At 39.0% G+C, this 14,551-nt stretch overlaps 1 protein-coding gene across 2 annotated transcripts in view; it reads left to right on the top strand.

The window, feature by feature from the left end:
- The window catches only part of PDHX (pyruvate dehydrogenase complex component X), a 43,692-nt gene extending 29,617 nt beyond the window's left edge, over positions 1-14,075 (top strand). For both annotated transcript variants that reach the window (XM_083464709.1, XM_083464710.1), the window contains exons 8-11: positions 2,637-2,695; positions 6,851-7,009; positions 9,860-9,924; positions 13,122-14,075. In XM_083464709.1, coding sequence (XP_083320835.1) covers positions 2,637-2,695; positions 6,851-7,009; positions 9,860-9,924; positions 13,122-13,386 — 548 coding nt within the window. In that variant the 3' untranslated portion in view covers positions 13,387-14,075. The remainder of the gene's footprint in view (positions 1-2,636; positions 2,696-6,850; positions 7,010-9,859; positions 9,925-13,121) is intronic.
- The last annotated feature ends 476 nt before the right edge of the window (positions 14,076-14,551 follow it).

The following is a 14,551-nucleotide window of genomic DNA, read 5'->3' as shown; positions in this document are numbered from 1 at the left end:
TCTCTCCCTCCACCTCCAAATATATAGGAGGTTAAGTTCATAGTAATTTTGTCTGGTTTGAACCTTCCTCAGCTATATTTTTGTAGAAAAAAATATCATCTCAGTAATCTGAACAGGACAAGTCCCCAAGGGACATCACACAATGACATGTTTTGCTTTTACAGTTGAACAGATATGCAAGATAATTCTTTTGATTATTCCATTTCATGCATCATAGAATATCAGACTGAACAATGCGATTTCTATTTTCTGTGTTTTTCTCATTTGGTTGTATTTTTAGACATACAGTAGATCTTTGCATCACAGTAAACCAGTGTGTAATACAGTGGTACCTCGGGTTACATACGCTTCAGGTTACATACGCTTCAGGTTACAGACTCCGCTAACCCAGAAATAGTACCTCGGGTTAAGAACTTTGCTTCAGGATGAGAACAGAAATCGTGTTCCAGGGACGCGGCGGCAGCAGGAGGCCCCATTAGCTAAAGTGGTGCTTCAGGTTAAGAGCAGTTTCAGGTTAAGAATGGACCTCCGGAACGAATTAAGTACTTAACCCAAGGTACCACTGTACTTACACATTGCTGTCATTCACTGGTCTGTGTGTATGTGTGATAAAATTATGAATAATATTTTGTGCTGGTGTTGTTACCACAAATGTTTGACTTCAGGTTAGCAAATCTGCACATGACATTATTCCTGTGTATGACATTATTCCTTCAATTAAATATAATTATTAACCTGTTTCGTTCTTTTATGCCTTTCCAAAAAATAGTTGCACGTCAACTGTGTTTTGGTTGGTGGGTAGGTATATGAAATCATTTATGTGCTATGAGCTGTATTCAGCTAAATTGTTGCACTAGCAAATGCCAGCAAAAGGATTCCTGCTAGTACAACAGGACTTGCCTTAGTCTCCTCACCCCATATGCATTCTACACCATGCTCAAATCTTCTCCCTGCTCAAACCCCAGAACAGATTTAAGGGACACATGGTGGGTGGGGGGAAAGAGAGCAGGAGAAGGTTCCATCACACAAGAAAAATCCTTGCCCTTAATGGAACCTTAGCCTTAGTTCTACATCGTATACAACCCTCTATGTTGTATAGAACCCTTACCACTTTCATCCAGAATGCTGTTATACCTTAAGAGCTATATTTTTTGACTAAAACTTATAATGAATATATCACTTTGGGTTCTCTCCAATGCTGTGCCATCCCATTTGCACAACAGACTTCCACTTGGGCAACTGAACTTCCTCCTACTCCTTTCTTCTCCCTTGTAGCCCTTCACCCTCCCTCAACATCTGCTCTAGAGACATATTTGGGGGGCACATAAGGAAATGAAGGGTAGTCCCATTGTGTAAGTAGAGCTCCACATACACAGTGTTGGGTACAACCCTTAAGATTTAAAAATGCTTTCTAAAACTACCTTAATTGATGAAGTAACCTTTAAGCCTTTAGCTTACTGGTTTAATATCATGTTTATTTTTAACTTGATTACAGTAAATGATTACAGAAAGCTTGATATAACAGCAGTATTTATTCTGAATGACTGGCATCTTTCCCCCATTTTTGAGTTCAGCACTACTCTTGTATTCCAAGTTACGTGGTCAATGAACATTTCATTTCAGTGAGTCAGTTGGAAACCTTGCCTGCTCAACTTGGATGTACAGCTCTAGTTACCATCTTTTTGATTGTATAATCCAGTGCACTAATAAGGGCTCCTTCACATATACCCAGCTATGGGCAGGACCAAACCTCTGGGTCTTTTGCACCTAATGCTGCCCCGGTGGAATACTGATTGAGTGCAAAATGCCCCTTCAATTGACCCAACTTATGTGGCTGCAGTATTCTTGCAAGCTTCCCTGTGTGAAAAGAAGAGCTGTACTTCTTGTGTGAAAAGATAATAATATCACCTATCTTGACACCGACTTTGGCATTGTAAGCAGTTTGAGGTTTAAATGATAACACTGTTAATCGATATGCTCCCAATAAAGATGCTGCATAGCTCAGGGATGAGGATGAAGAGATGATAGTAGAGTGGAGATGAGGAAATTCCAGCTGTACTTCTGCAAAGGCATCTTGGCCATCATTGCAAATCTCTACATATTTTGTCTTGAATAAGCCTTCCCCCCTTTCTCCTTCATAGGTGGAGGTGTTTTGGTGACTAGTGGTTTTCCATCTCCTGTTTTGTTCTCCATTTTCCCCTTGTATTTACATCTCCTCTTAAAAAGGCATCCAAGTTTCTGGGTTGGTCTTGTTTGTTCCTTGCTGTTATCTGCAAAAGAATGGGGGGAAATAAAACATTATTATTGTGGAATGCATTAAAAAAAAAAAAGACTTTCCATTCTGGTAGACTCTAGAGAATGCAAGTATTCTGCTTTATATGCTCTCAGTTAATAGCATATCATTTCTAAATAGTTCTTTTCCTATAGCAACAGCAGAAATATGTTTTGAGTTTATGGTACTATAAAAACACCCCTACTATGAAGATAAGTAATTAGAACTGGTTTTGACTACATGATTTTCTAAGAGGTCATTCTGTTCTTCTGCTAATGACTCGTATATTAATTGTATAAATTGGGGCAGGTGGACTGTTTATCTTGAAACTATGTATCTTAATTTCTTGCTCTCTTTTATACAGATGATATTAAAGTGTCAGTGAATGACTTTATTATCAAAGCAACAGCAGTTACCCTGAAAGTAAGTAACCATTCTTTAATGATAGTTGTAGATTTTCTGTGTTCAATAATGGTAAGTGCTGTGTTGAGTTAGGCTTAACTGAAGGTTTGGTGCCTTGGAAGTCAGCTCAAAATCAGTTCCCCCTTTCTCTGTTCTTCTGGAATATTTGCTAGCCTCAGAAGTAGTTTCTTAGTCACCATTCAGATAGACATTCTCTTAATGGTGAGATTACAGCTTCTGTGTTGTTGCCATACCAGAGACCATCTAGAGTATCCCTCAAACTGGTACCTTTCATATGTTTTAGACTACAGCTCCTGTCCGTCCCAGCCAATTTGGCTAGCGGCCTTGCTTCCAGGTGGGGGAAGGCTGATCTAAATTCTTCTACGCACATGGACTACTGTTGTTTCAAGGTTATCTAGTCTTCGGATTAAAATCATCTTTAAACCTTTGTTACCAATTAGACAGCACTACTGGGAGCAAACTGGTGGAATTTAAGCACATCTTGCCTTGAATATGGTTTGGTATGGCAGCTAGTACAGGTGCCTGCACTACCATTAATAACAAAATGGGACAGATTCCCACTCCCCATTCAGATCTTCTTCTGACCAACAGCACCTCTGTCTGATCTGGATTAACCCTCATTATCTTAGCTCACGTCCAATTCATCATTGTATCTGGTTGTGAATGAATAAATGCACCCCCACCACCTGCAACTGCCAAAAAAAGTACCATATGTTTGAACATGGGTTTATGTTTACATAGCAGCATAAAATGCAAAATTTTCTGTCTGCCCTGTTTTTCAGTTCTAGCACTATGCAAAGCAAATCCTGTGTGGGCTGCTATCTTGGATAGGATTTGAGAGTGTCATCTTCAATTAAAATTATGTTCCTCATATGTGGGCATCTTCTTACTTAAGAGGAAGCTAAAATATTTCCCCATTATTCTGGGATTTCCAGTTCACTTGATCTGTATCAGCTCACTGAATTTGTAAGAAAGATGTGCTAGTTTTATTTGGCCTTCATGCAGAAAGCATTGTCAGTGAAGGCGCTTTTCTGTTGAATATTTGTGAGTATCTTTTCCAACTCACAAGCTGTCCAGCACACTCCTCTGTGTGCTCCACTCTGCGCAGCGTTGTTAAGCCTTTTGAGGAGACAATCACTGATGCAATAAACTCACTTCACACCCACGATTCAGGAAGTAAGTTGTAGTGCTGGTTTACAGCTTAATGGCTCAGTACATCAGTAGGGGAGCAGGTGGTGCTGTGGTCTAAACAACTGAGCCTCTTGGGCTTGCCGATTGGAAGTTTGGCGGTTCAAATCCCCATGACGGGGTGGGCTCCCATTGCTCTGTCCCAGCTTCTGCCAACCTAGCAGTTCGAAAGCACACCAGTGCAAGTAGATAAATAGGTACCGCTGTGGCGGGAAGGTAAACAATGTTTCCGTGCTCTCTGGCTTCCGTCACAGTGTTCCATTGCTCCAGAAGCGGTTTTGTCATGCTGGCCACATGACCTGGAAAGCTGTCTGTGGACAAACGCCGGCTCCCTCGGCCTGAAGCAAGATGAGCGCCGCACCCCATAGTCACCTCTGACAGGACTTAACCGTCCAGGAGTCCTTTACCTTTTTAACATCATTAGCCCATAAATCAGACACTAGCATGATGCTAGTACGGTTCGCATCTGGAGATGGTTTTCTTCCTCCCTGCAGGGAGAAGAACAGAGCTCTTTCTCTCTGTCTCTTCTCTAGGCCCAAAGGCACATTGCTCATGCTTCTGACCTTGAAGCCACCTTCTTCTAGATTGTTTCATTACACCGTGCAGATAAGGAATGACTACTGGTTTCAGTTTCACATGTGCCAACACTTTCTTCCTAGGTTTAATATGGAAAGAAAACTGAACATTGAGCTTATCTTCTTTTGCTTTTTTGTCTTTTAGTTGAAAATAAACCCTTGCCTGATATTCCTTTTTGGCCCAGCACTAATACCGTTTCATTGGTTTATTTGGTATTATTTTTTCTAGCTTGAGTACTGCTAGTATAGGTAAAGAGGCTTATGGTATTTTATACTTCAGTAAACTTTTCTATCCTTAAAAGATCACATACTTATTAGCTATGACCAATTAGCATCTGTCAAAAAGCAGGTCTCCCATGCTGTACTAGTTGCAGCCTTTTAAACTCTCCAACAGCAGCCCTACAGAGGATTTCCTGCAGTAATCCAAATGAGACTTTGCTGAGGGCTGCAGTGTGCTAGCCAAGTCCAGATCCTCTGAGACAAAGAGCAGCTAATGGTAGAAAGCATTACTGGCTTCCTTTTTTATCCAGGTGCTAAACTAGATCAAAAATATTCCTCAACTGGAAACTTTATCCGTTGGCGCTGTCTAGAACAGCCAAACACCTGTCTTCCAGTTGAACCAATTATCAACATCCTTGCCTGGATCCCCCTCAGACCTGGCGCCAGGCAAGACATCTACCAATAGCCTGCTTTATCCGAATTTAGTTTCAGTTACTTAGCCCATGACATTGAGAGATCTTTTTGTCATTAACTGAGTCTTCCTTTCATCCAAGGAAGTAGAAAATAAGCTAATGTGTTGATGATGGTGCTGACCTTTAAAGCCCTAAACGGCCTTGGTCTTGTATACCTGAAGGAGCGTCTCCACCCCCCATCGTTCAGCTCGGACACTGAGGTCCAGCACCAAGGGCCTTTTGACAGTTCCCTCCCTGCAAGAAGTGAGGTTACAGGGAACCAGGCAGAAGGCCTTCTAGGTAGTGGCACCCACCCTGTGGAACGCCCTCCCATCAGATGTCAAGGAAATAAACAACTATATAACATTTAGAAGACATTGGAAGGCAGCCCTGTTCAGGAAAGTTTTTAATGACTGATGTTTTAATGTATTTTTAACCTTCAGTTGGAAGCCGCCCAGAGTGGCTAGAGAAACCTAGCCAGATGGGCAGAGTAGAAATATATTATTATTATTATTATTATTATTATTATTATTATTATTATTATTATTATTTATTATTATTAAATGTTCCAACTTCAATCCTAGGAAACTTTTCGAAGGGTCGTGTTCCACTTCTTTCAAACGAGTTTCTATATGTGTGGTGACTTGTGTCTGAAAAGGGAAACTTGCAAATGGCAGCTACTGAGGATACATATAAACATTACATGAGCCAGGAAAGAACAGGCTTTAGGCTTGGGGAACCTACCTTGTGTTTTACTAGAAGCCCCAGATCCTTCAACCAGAGCCTAGAATTGAATTATTCTGAGTTCAGGCATTTGAATATCAGAATTGAATGGAGCTCATTGTCCTTCCACATACATAATATCCACTGCTGGTGGGAAAAATATTTTTGATTTGCTATTGTTAAACCATTAGGAAGTAGAAATCCTTTCTAATTTACTGCTTTAGGCACACATATGTCTTGCTCAGTCCATTTGTGTGATCAGCATTGGGAAAATTTTACAAGTAGAATTCATCATGTACAGGTTTTAAATAAATTAGTTACATTAGCTTGATGGAAGCCATGAATATGGGAACATGAGTAGGGGAAAAATGAGAACATTCTCATACAAAATATCCATTTGTATGCAAAAAAAACCTCAATCTAATTTTAAAATGTGATTTTAATTCTGACATTAACAAGTTTCAAATTAGTCAAATTTTGTTTTACATTTAGAGCAGATACTGCTAACAAGGATATGTCGATGTGAGTTTTTCTTCTTTTTAACATTGAACTTGTATTTTCTCCTATGAATCAAGTGGCAACAGAAAATCCATATGTACTTCCTTATGATTAGGGCAGCAGCCACAATTCTTGTTTCCAAGGCATCTGCAAGTTGAGGGTTGATATCCGATGGGATTGGAGTCTGTTAATAATTCACTAGCAGTTCAGAAACCGTGTATTTCTTGGCTGCCTGCAGCTGTGCAATTTCCAGTATACTGTACATTCATGCCTTGTGACAAAGTAGGTATACATGGATGCTAGCTAATAAGATAGGTCTATTTTTAGACTCACGTGGCAGATCTTTTGTTATTATTAACCTTGTCTTGCTTAAGGCAAACCTTTCCACATATGTGAATTCCTCCATCACCACACATTCTAAAGGATTTTCCTTTTCCTTGGTAATTGGTTATGCTATTATTCTTTTAACAGCTGCGCCTCCCTCTGTTTCCTTCTTCCAGCAAATGCCAGATGTGAATGTGACCTGGGATGGAGAGGGCCCCCGGCAGCAGCAATCTATAGACATCTCTATCGCTGTGGCAACAGACCGAGGTCTCATTACACCAATCATAAAAGATGCTGCAGCCAAGGGAGTTCAGGAAATTGCAGCTTCTGCAAAGGTAGGTATTCCACATACATGGTAGTAATCTTTCGGAGCATAATGGCATTTAGATGTGCAACCAAAGACATGGTGTACCTCGGAAAAAACACACTGCTTTAAAGCCGCTTCTCTGTTGGATGTGAGACATCTGTGATGATGTCCCATTCCACAGGAATTACTGTGTTTTGCTTTTGGCAGGCATTCAGGGATTTTAAGTGAAATTAAAATCAACAAATACATTTTGTTTCTGGCCCACATTTATTTAAAGTTCCCCAGAGGGAGGCTAATTTTGAGTTCTTTTGTGGAAGTTGGGGACTGCACATACTGTTCCTTTCTTCTTGCCGTAGGTCGTCATTATTAATCCCATTCTGCATACAGGAGCCTGATGCTCTGAGATCTAGTCTCGCCTAGGCCATCCTAGTGAGTTCATCAGAATAGTGAAATTTGTATCAGACTCTTTATGATTTGCCTTTTAGCCACTGTGCTGCACCAGCTTCACAAAAGCTGGCAGTATGGAAAATGGAGGATTTCTTAAGATTAGTTAGAATCGCCATGGAGGCCATTAAAACCCTAGCTAGTGCACTAGAGTCCACCTCAGTATGGATGTTGAAATCACCCAGAACTATTGTTCTGGGCTCCTCCAACACCATTCCGCAAATAAGTTTTCATTACCCTTTGAGAGCGAGGTTTAGATGTTTGTGTATTTTAGAAAAAAAACCAAAGGGCAAAATATCCTTGATCCTTGCCCACATTTAGGCCTGTCCTCAACTCTTTGCTTATTATAAACCACAACAATGGAATGATTTGGAAGATTTCATTTTGCCAGTAATCACCATGGGGTTGTAAGTAGTAATTCAAAAATCAGTTAGAAATAAGAGTGTGCTTTTATTTATCTTCCTGCTTGCCAATTGTAGTAACTGTTACAGTAATTCTGAAAGGATGATCAATGAAGGCAATTTCATCAGAGATGCATTTAAATTTCAATGGAAACATATCTTTTTATCTCCAGCAATAAGCAACTAAGCAATGCAATATAGGCCAAGTATAGTCATCCATATCTCAGTTCAGTAACCAAGACTGCAATCCTAACCCCACTGGAAGTCCAGTAGAATTTAAGAAGTGGAAGAACAGACCCAGAGAAACCTATGCATATCTGTGGTATTCCTTTTGTTTTTGTGTTTTTGCTGAAAGGAATGTAGACCATTTCATTTTGTTGATCTTTACTCCTTAGCTTCCTGCCACAGGGTTGTGTGATTTTACTTTGTTTTTTCTTTGATAAATGTTTGCTAGTGTTGTACTCATCTGTAAAACTTTATGCACGTCATCTTAATTCACAAAGAATATTCTAGTTCTACAAAGAGCCACTGGAGCATAATCTTAAATGAAACTATTGCAGATTTCTTCTCCTGTGTTTATGTAAAACCTAACAACTTGTCTATCATAACTCTAATGTGCAGCAGGAAGTAGGCATCCATAGTAAGAGGTATTATCTACCAGTATCTACTAGGCCAATATATTTCCATAAAGATAATGGATGGATTTCGGAAATCTGAGACTTCCATCTATAACAATAAGCTTTGCTGTTAATATCTTTAGCAGAATTCCAATCCCATCTTAAGACTACTGCAGCATTCTTTACTGCCAGATATTTTCAAATAAAAGGTGCATTACCAGCACTGTAGTTATAAACGCTTGTCAAGATTAATATTTTTGCTTTGAACATAAGCATGTATTATCCCTCTCAGTATTGTCATGACCTGAATATATTGAAGGGCTAGGTCTGGTCAATAGAAGTGTCCCCTAATGCACTGGGATTCTTATAAGAGGTGTAACATTGCTTTGGCATAGCTGAGCACAGTATTGGACTGTAAGGACTTACATATATCACTGTGAATTGAGTTTACAGTGTTATCTTTATCACAGCTGAGCTGAATATTCCTCAATTTTAATTTTCTATAATTTCTTCCTGTCTCTCTGGCAACCTCTTTATTTCATTCTGCTTTAGTAAACTGAGATAGATTATGTAAGTGGTCTAAGTGATCTTTGAATCTTTGCATGCATTGATGTTTTATCTTGAAATTGCCGTGGCCATGGTGGCAAGACAGTAAAAACAAATATTTCCCATAATTGTGGGGAATTTTCAGTGACACATGTCTCTCAAATGCATTTGTTGCACCATTACTTTTTAACTGCTATAAATCTGAAAAACTGAAATTTCCGTTCCAATTGTATATTGTCCGTATCTTGTTTCTGAAAAATGCACTTTCAAACAGTGATGTCATGTACAGATATCTCATGCATCCAAATGTGTCATATGAAATCATAGGAAATGGTAATTTTTCATGAGTCTTGTTGCCTCCTAGAAGGAATGATTTGACACTTTGTTAGCTCCACCCATCAGCTGTGAATCATATAACAGGATTTACATTTTCCTCTCATTTTTGGTTGGAAAACAGTTGGGTGAAATTTCCTGTCAGCGTTAAAATTAATGGCTACTTACAATGAGATCAGACTATTTCATCTATAGGTTGTAGGCAAGGCAATGCTGACAGTTGAATAACTAACACAAGCTACGCATAACAGAAATTGTTGTCTGATTCTATTCTGAAGCTACTTGAGGGATCACCACAGAAATTTCTCTGCTACCCCCTGTATATTCCTACTTTGGAGGCCTATTCCCAGAAGATACAAATTTAAGAGTTTTGCTAACACAAATTACAGCATCTGCTTGAATTTATTGATATTAATTAAACTGAACTATTTATACAAGCAAAATACGCTTAAGAGCATATTTATTTTACAAATAAAATTAACTTTGCGAAAAGATATTCTTAAATTACTAACATATGTTTGGATTTGATTTCCATAGGCTCTAGCAAAGAAAGCAAGAGATGGAAAATTGCTACCAGAAGAATACCAAGGAGGATCTTTTAGGTATTTCAAATGTATTTTAATTGCTAAAAATTTAGTAGTGTGGAATGAAGTTGTACTCTTGAATACTTATGCTCCAGAATATTGTTAGTCTGTAAGTGAAGCACTAAACTTGGTTTATCTAGCTTTTTGTGATCTTGAACTGTGTTCAGATGTACCTACAAATGGCACATCTGGCGTACTGCATGAGCTTAGCTTCCATCCAGTTTAACTCCTCTCATAACATTCATATTTGTTAAGAATGCAATGCTGATTTTCATTTCACCCTCACTCCATGCTGCGGGAAGCGCGACTGGCAACAGCTCTTCCAAGTTTCACACGGGGGACACTCCCAGGCCTGCCTGGAGATGCTGATGTTCGAAACTGGGATTTCCTGAATTCAAAGCAAATATTCTGCCACTGAGCTGCATCCCTTCCCCTTAGCAGCATAGCGTATACAGAGAGAGCAGTGCAATTCCACTGACTCAAAAATATTAAGTAAAATCCAGTCTCTGGTCATGTGGCTGGTCATGGACAGTATTGCACTAAAAATCTTGTTTTTCCTAGACACCAGATAATGGTTCCTATGGATGTCTTTAAAATTATACATAACATGCCAGAGGAGAAATCTCTATCGAATTGTTTCTTGAATGCAAACTTCTAGCTTTATTATGAACAACTGGTGACTCCCAATAATGTTTAGGATGCACTAGTAATAAAGGTACCAGCTAATACACCTTGTTTAATTGGGATATGCTTCTGTAAAACACAGCACCTTTTCTTTTCTTATGAGGGGTTTTCAGATTAGAAAATTCTTCCTTGAACGTAATCAGGTATTTCAGTAAAACTGTTTAAAGGCTAACGGGGACATAGCAGAGCAAGAATATAGACCCTTGTTGGCAGGAAAAGCTTCAATGTTGAGAGATGTTTCACATAAATTTAAGAATTTCATCATATCTAAATGAGTGTCCTAGAGTTGGCCAGGAGGAATGTCCATTGTTAGCTTATTCCCATGTTGAATAGTGCAGTAGAGTGAGTTTAATATTTAATTTAAAAAAAAATGTGGGGTAGGGGTTGGTGTAGCATGCTGTGTAAAGGGTTTCAGAATGCCAGGAAATTACAGCTGTTGAGGCCACAGCCTTAACTGATGCATTATTGAGGCAATATTGATACACCATGGTATCCTATTCTGTGATTAATTTCACCTTGGATGCTTGACCCCAGTTTCCAATCTCTTGGCCTATCTGCACTTTGAATTCTGCAAAGCTGAGACCTATTCTGTAACAGTCTTGCCTAGCAACAGCAGACTTCTGTGCTTCCAGAGGCTAAGATTGGCCAGAATGAAGTTGTGTATATAATGCTGAGCAAAGATGATAACCTAAAAAGAGCCTTCTGTTTAGATGGGCCTTCAGGGGTAAATGCTGATTTCCTGTTGGCTTCCAATTCCCTTTCTTGTTTTCTGTTCTGAAGATCTTTGTGAGAAATCCTAGACGGTAGGAATATTGGGTGCATGGAAACCCCATTACAGCTGCTTGGTACAAAGGATACATTTTATTATAATTTCCAGGACCATCCCATGTTCTATAAAATTGTGAAAGGAAATGGCAGTGACAGTGTTTCCCACCCCTGCCCCCCACTAGAATTGTCATGTTCAATTTATTGGTAGGGAAGAGTCTTCTTATTTAGCAGGGAGAAGTTGTTGTTAAATCAGAGTTACTGAATACCTGCATAGGCAGCCAAGAAACCTTTTTCTCACTTTACCAGATGTTCCTAGCATTACTTCCACTGCTGTGTAGCAGCCAAGGTTGCTTTCTCTACTCTTGGATTCATTCTGACATTACCTCAGCTGAAGAGACAGGATAAATCACACTGTAGCCAATGTGTTTTTAAGAATCTATTGCTATGTTTCTCATAATGCTAGTAAGCCAATGAAGATAGTTACATCCTAGAGTCTTAAATATTATGAATTTGCAGTAGTTAATAGTGATGAACGGGTTCAAAGTCTGGTTGGAAATTGGTTGGTTGTATTATTTTCTGCATCCATGCCTATTCCAGAATCTATTTAAGAGACTCCATGCCGTAGGACAAAGCTTTACTCCAAAAGTCCACTATCACGACTCCATGGCCTATTTTCAGCTAACAGTGCAACCCTACACCTTTCTGCTCCAAAGTACACCCCACTGAGTTAGCTGAATTTAAACCAGCCCCAGCACACTGCTACCGTCTCAGCCAGTGGTGACAAATGAGAGAGAGAGAGGTGCCTGGTGGCAAATGAGGAGATGAGAAAAAACATGAGGGGGTATGACTCTCTGTATATAGTTTTTCAGACTGAAGTCAACAACAAAAAACACGAAAAACTGTCATTTAAATTCGACTCAGTGTTGATCCAGAGTAGATTCCAATGTATAGTTAGCAAAGTAACAACTTAAACATGTTGCAGGATTCCCAAAAAATAGACCAAAGGCAATTGTATTTCATCCAGCAGCGCTTTGCTGCTACTAAAGGCAAATAAGCATAATGGTCACAAATCCAATACATTCAGGATTGGTAATGTCCATAAGAAACCCAGCTGCAGCAGATTTAAACTTACAATAACTTCTAATTAGTCTAAAACTTTAACACTAAGCATACTATGTACAGAACACTACACCAGAAGGAAAAGAGAGAGAAAGAGAAAGTGAAACTCAGGCTCCTTCTGGCCTTACTTTTATAGTCAGCATGACCTTGACTGAAGAGATAAGACAACCAAGTCTACTCAGCTTCTCTGAAGGTATAACCCAAACATCATGAACCTTCTTTCACACAGAGAAGCTTCCAGAACCCTCTTGAATTAAGTAGAGTGGGAAAGATCTCTACACATAAGATCAATACTTTCCGCACTAAGAAATGCAGACTGACAAAAACAACCCCAGCTAATCTCCTTTTGGTTCGTCACATACTCACAAAATCAAACTGATACTGATACTAAAGTTATATGAATATCGGGAAATGGTGTGTTTCTTTGTGTGTGGTTTTTATTCATCCTTATTCTTTATTCTAAACCTTTGGTTTTAATTCATTAAGTTAAATTTCTAACTCCATATGTTTATGGCAGTACATATACTTTTTTCTGTGTCTAAATGAATCCTTAATAATTTCCTAAATATGTTTTCAAAGTGCCTTGTTCATACTTATCCTTCCCCCCAATATTTGTTTGTCTTCTTTTTCCCTTCCACCAATAGCATTTCAAATCTAGGCATGTTTGGCATCAGTAGCTTCATTGCTGTCATAAACCCTCCACAAGCTTGTATCTTAGCTGTGGGACGAACTCGGACTGAACTCGCAGTTGCAGTGGATGACGAAGGGAATGAGAAGCTTCAGCAGCATCAGTTGATGACAGTAACGCTATCAAGTGATGGCCGAGTAGTAGATGATGAACTAGCTTCACAATTTCTGGAGAGACTTAAAAGCAATTTGGAGAATCCAAGTCGCCTTGCCTTGAGCTAAAATGGTCAAGATTTGGTCCTCTGCTTGGCAATATAGGGGATTGAACTGCAAAAGGAGATGAAAGAAAACCAGGTACAAAAGATAGGAAGATAAATGCTTAGTGAGACATGGACAGTTAAACAGCTTATTTATTTGAACTGACTTGAAACACTTTCAAAGATTTCCAGATCTTGGTTTTTATATGCTAAATACTGTTATTGAACATGCTGAATATATCAAACTGTTTAAGCAATTGCACAACAGGGTGGCTATATCAGATGTGGATATCTTCAATATGCCTGAATGCATAGATCTGGGTGAGAAGTAGTAAAAGAGAACAAAACCATCCTTTCTTTCATTTTTTTTTCAGACTGAAAAAAGTTGAAAGCATTTTCAAATACCATTTTCAGTCTAGCAGATTGTCTGTGTCACTTATGCAGCTGCTTAATAGAGAAAGAGAGTGTTCCCATTAAAACTAGGATTCATCCATGTGAACTTGGACTTTTTGATGGGAATTCTTTGCATTGGTTCTCTGCCTACTGTATATGTAATGGTATGATAGTTTTGAGAAGTTAAGAGTAATAGTGAGTCAAGTCTAAAGTGTAAAACAGATGTAAATGGGGGAAATGTGTATAAATATTTATAACAATGTAATGCCCAGTACTGACTCCAGAAGAACAAATTGCATTAAAAACACAACAGATATTAAGCGCTCCTTTTCCTGTTGAGTTCTCTGTGTTGTCTACCTGTAGTTTCTTGATCATCTTTATAATTCCAGTCACTGACTAAAATCCTGCCCACCAGTATATTTTTTTCTAGAAAAAAAGGTGTTGGAATAAGTCAAGCTGCAAGCCCACCAGTAGCCCCTCCCAGTCTGAAAACCATTGTTTTGGATCATAGGCCACATCATTCCCCTTCTCACTAGCAATCTGTTTATGGAAAATTAGCAAACTTAAGAGTCTTCTGACATAACCATGAAGACTCTATGCCTATATATGGAGAGATAATGCTTTCTGTCAGCCTTTATCTTCATATTATGGATACCAGCCTTTATCTTCATATTAAATAGTATGTAACAGTGTGAATTACAGCTTCTTGCTGACCTTTAGTTCAAAATTAACTTAAACAGGATGGGTTTGTCCATATGATTGAGGCACCATTACCATGCCTCTGAGGCCTGTTCCTG

The sequence above is a fragment of the Podarcis liolepis genome (assembly GCF_965112155.1).
Source record: "Podarcis liolepis genome assembly, chromosome: 1".
Lineage (NCBI taxonomy): Eukaryota > Metazoa > Chordata > Lepidosauria > Squamata > Lacertidae > Podarcis > Podarcis liolepis.
Note: the sequence above shows the minus strand (reverse complement) of the source record. Positions and strands in the feature narration are given on the sequence as shown.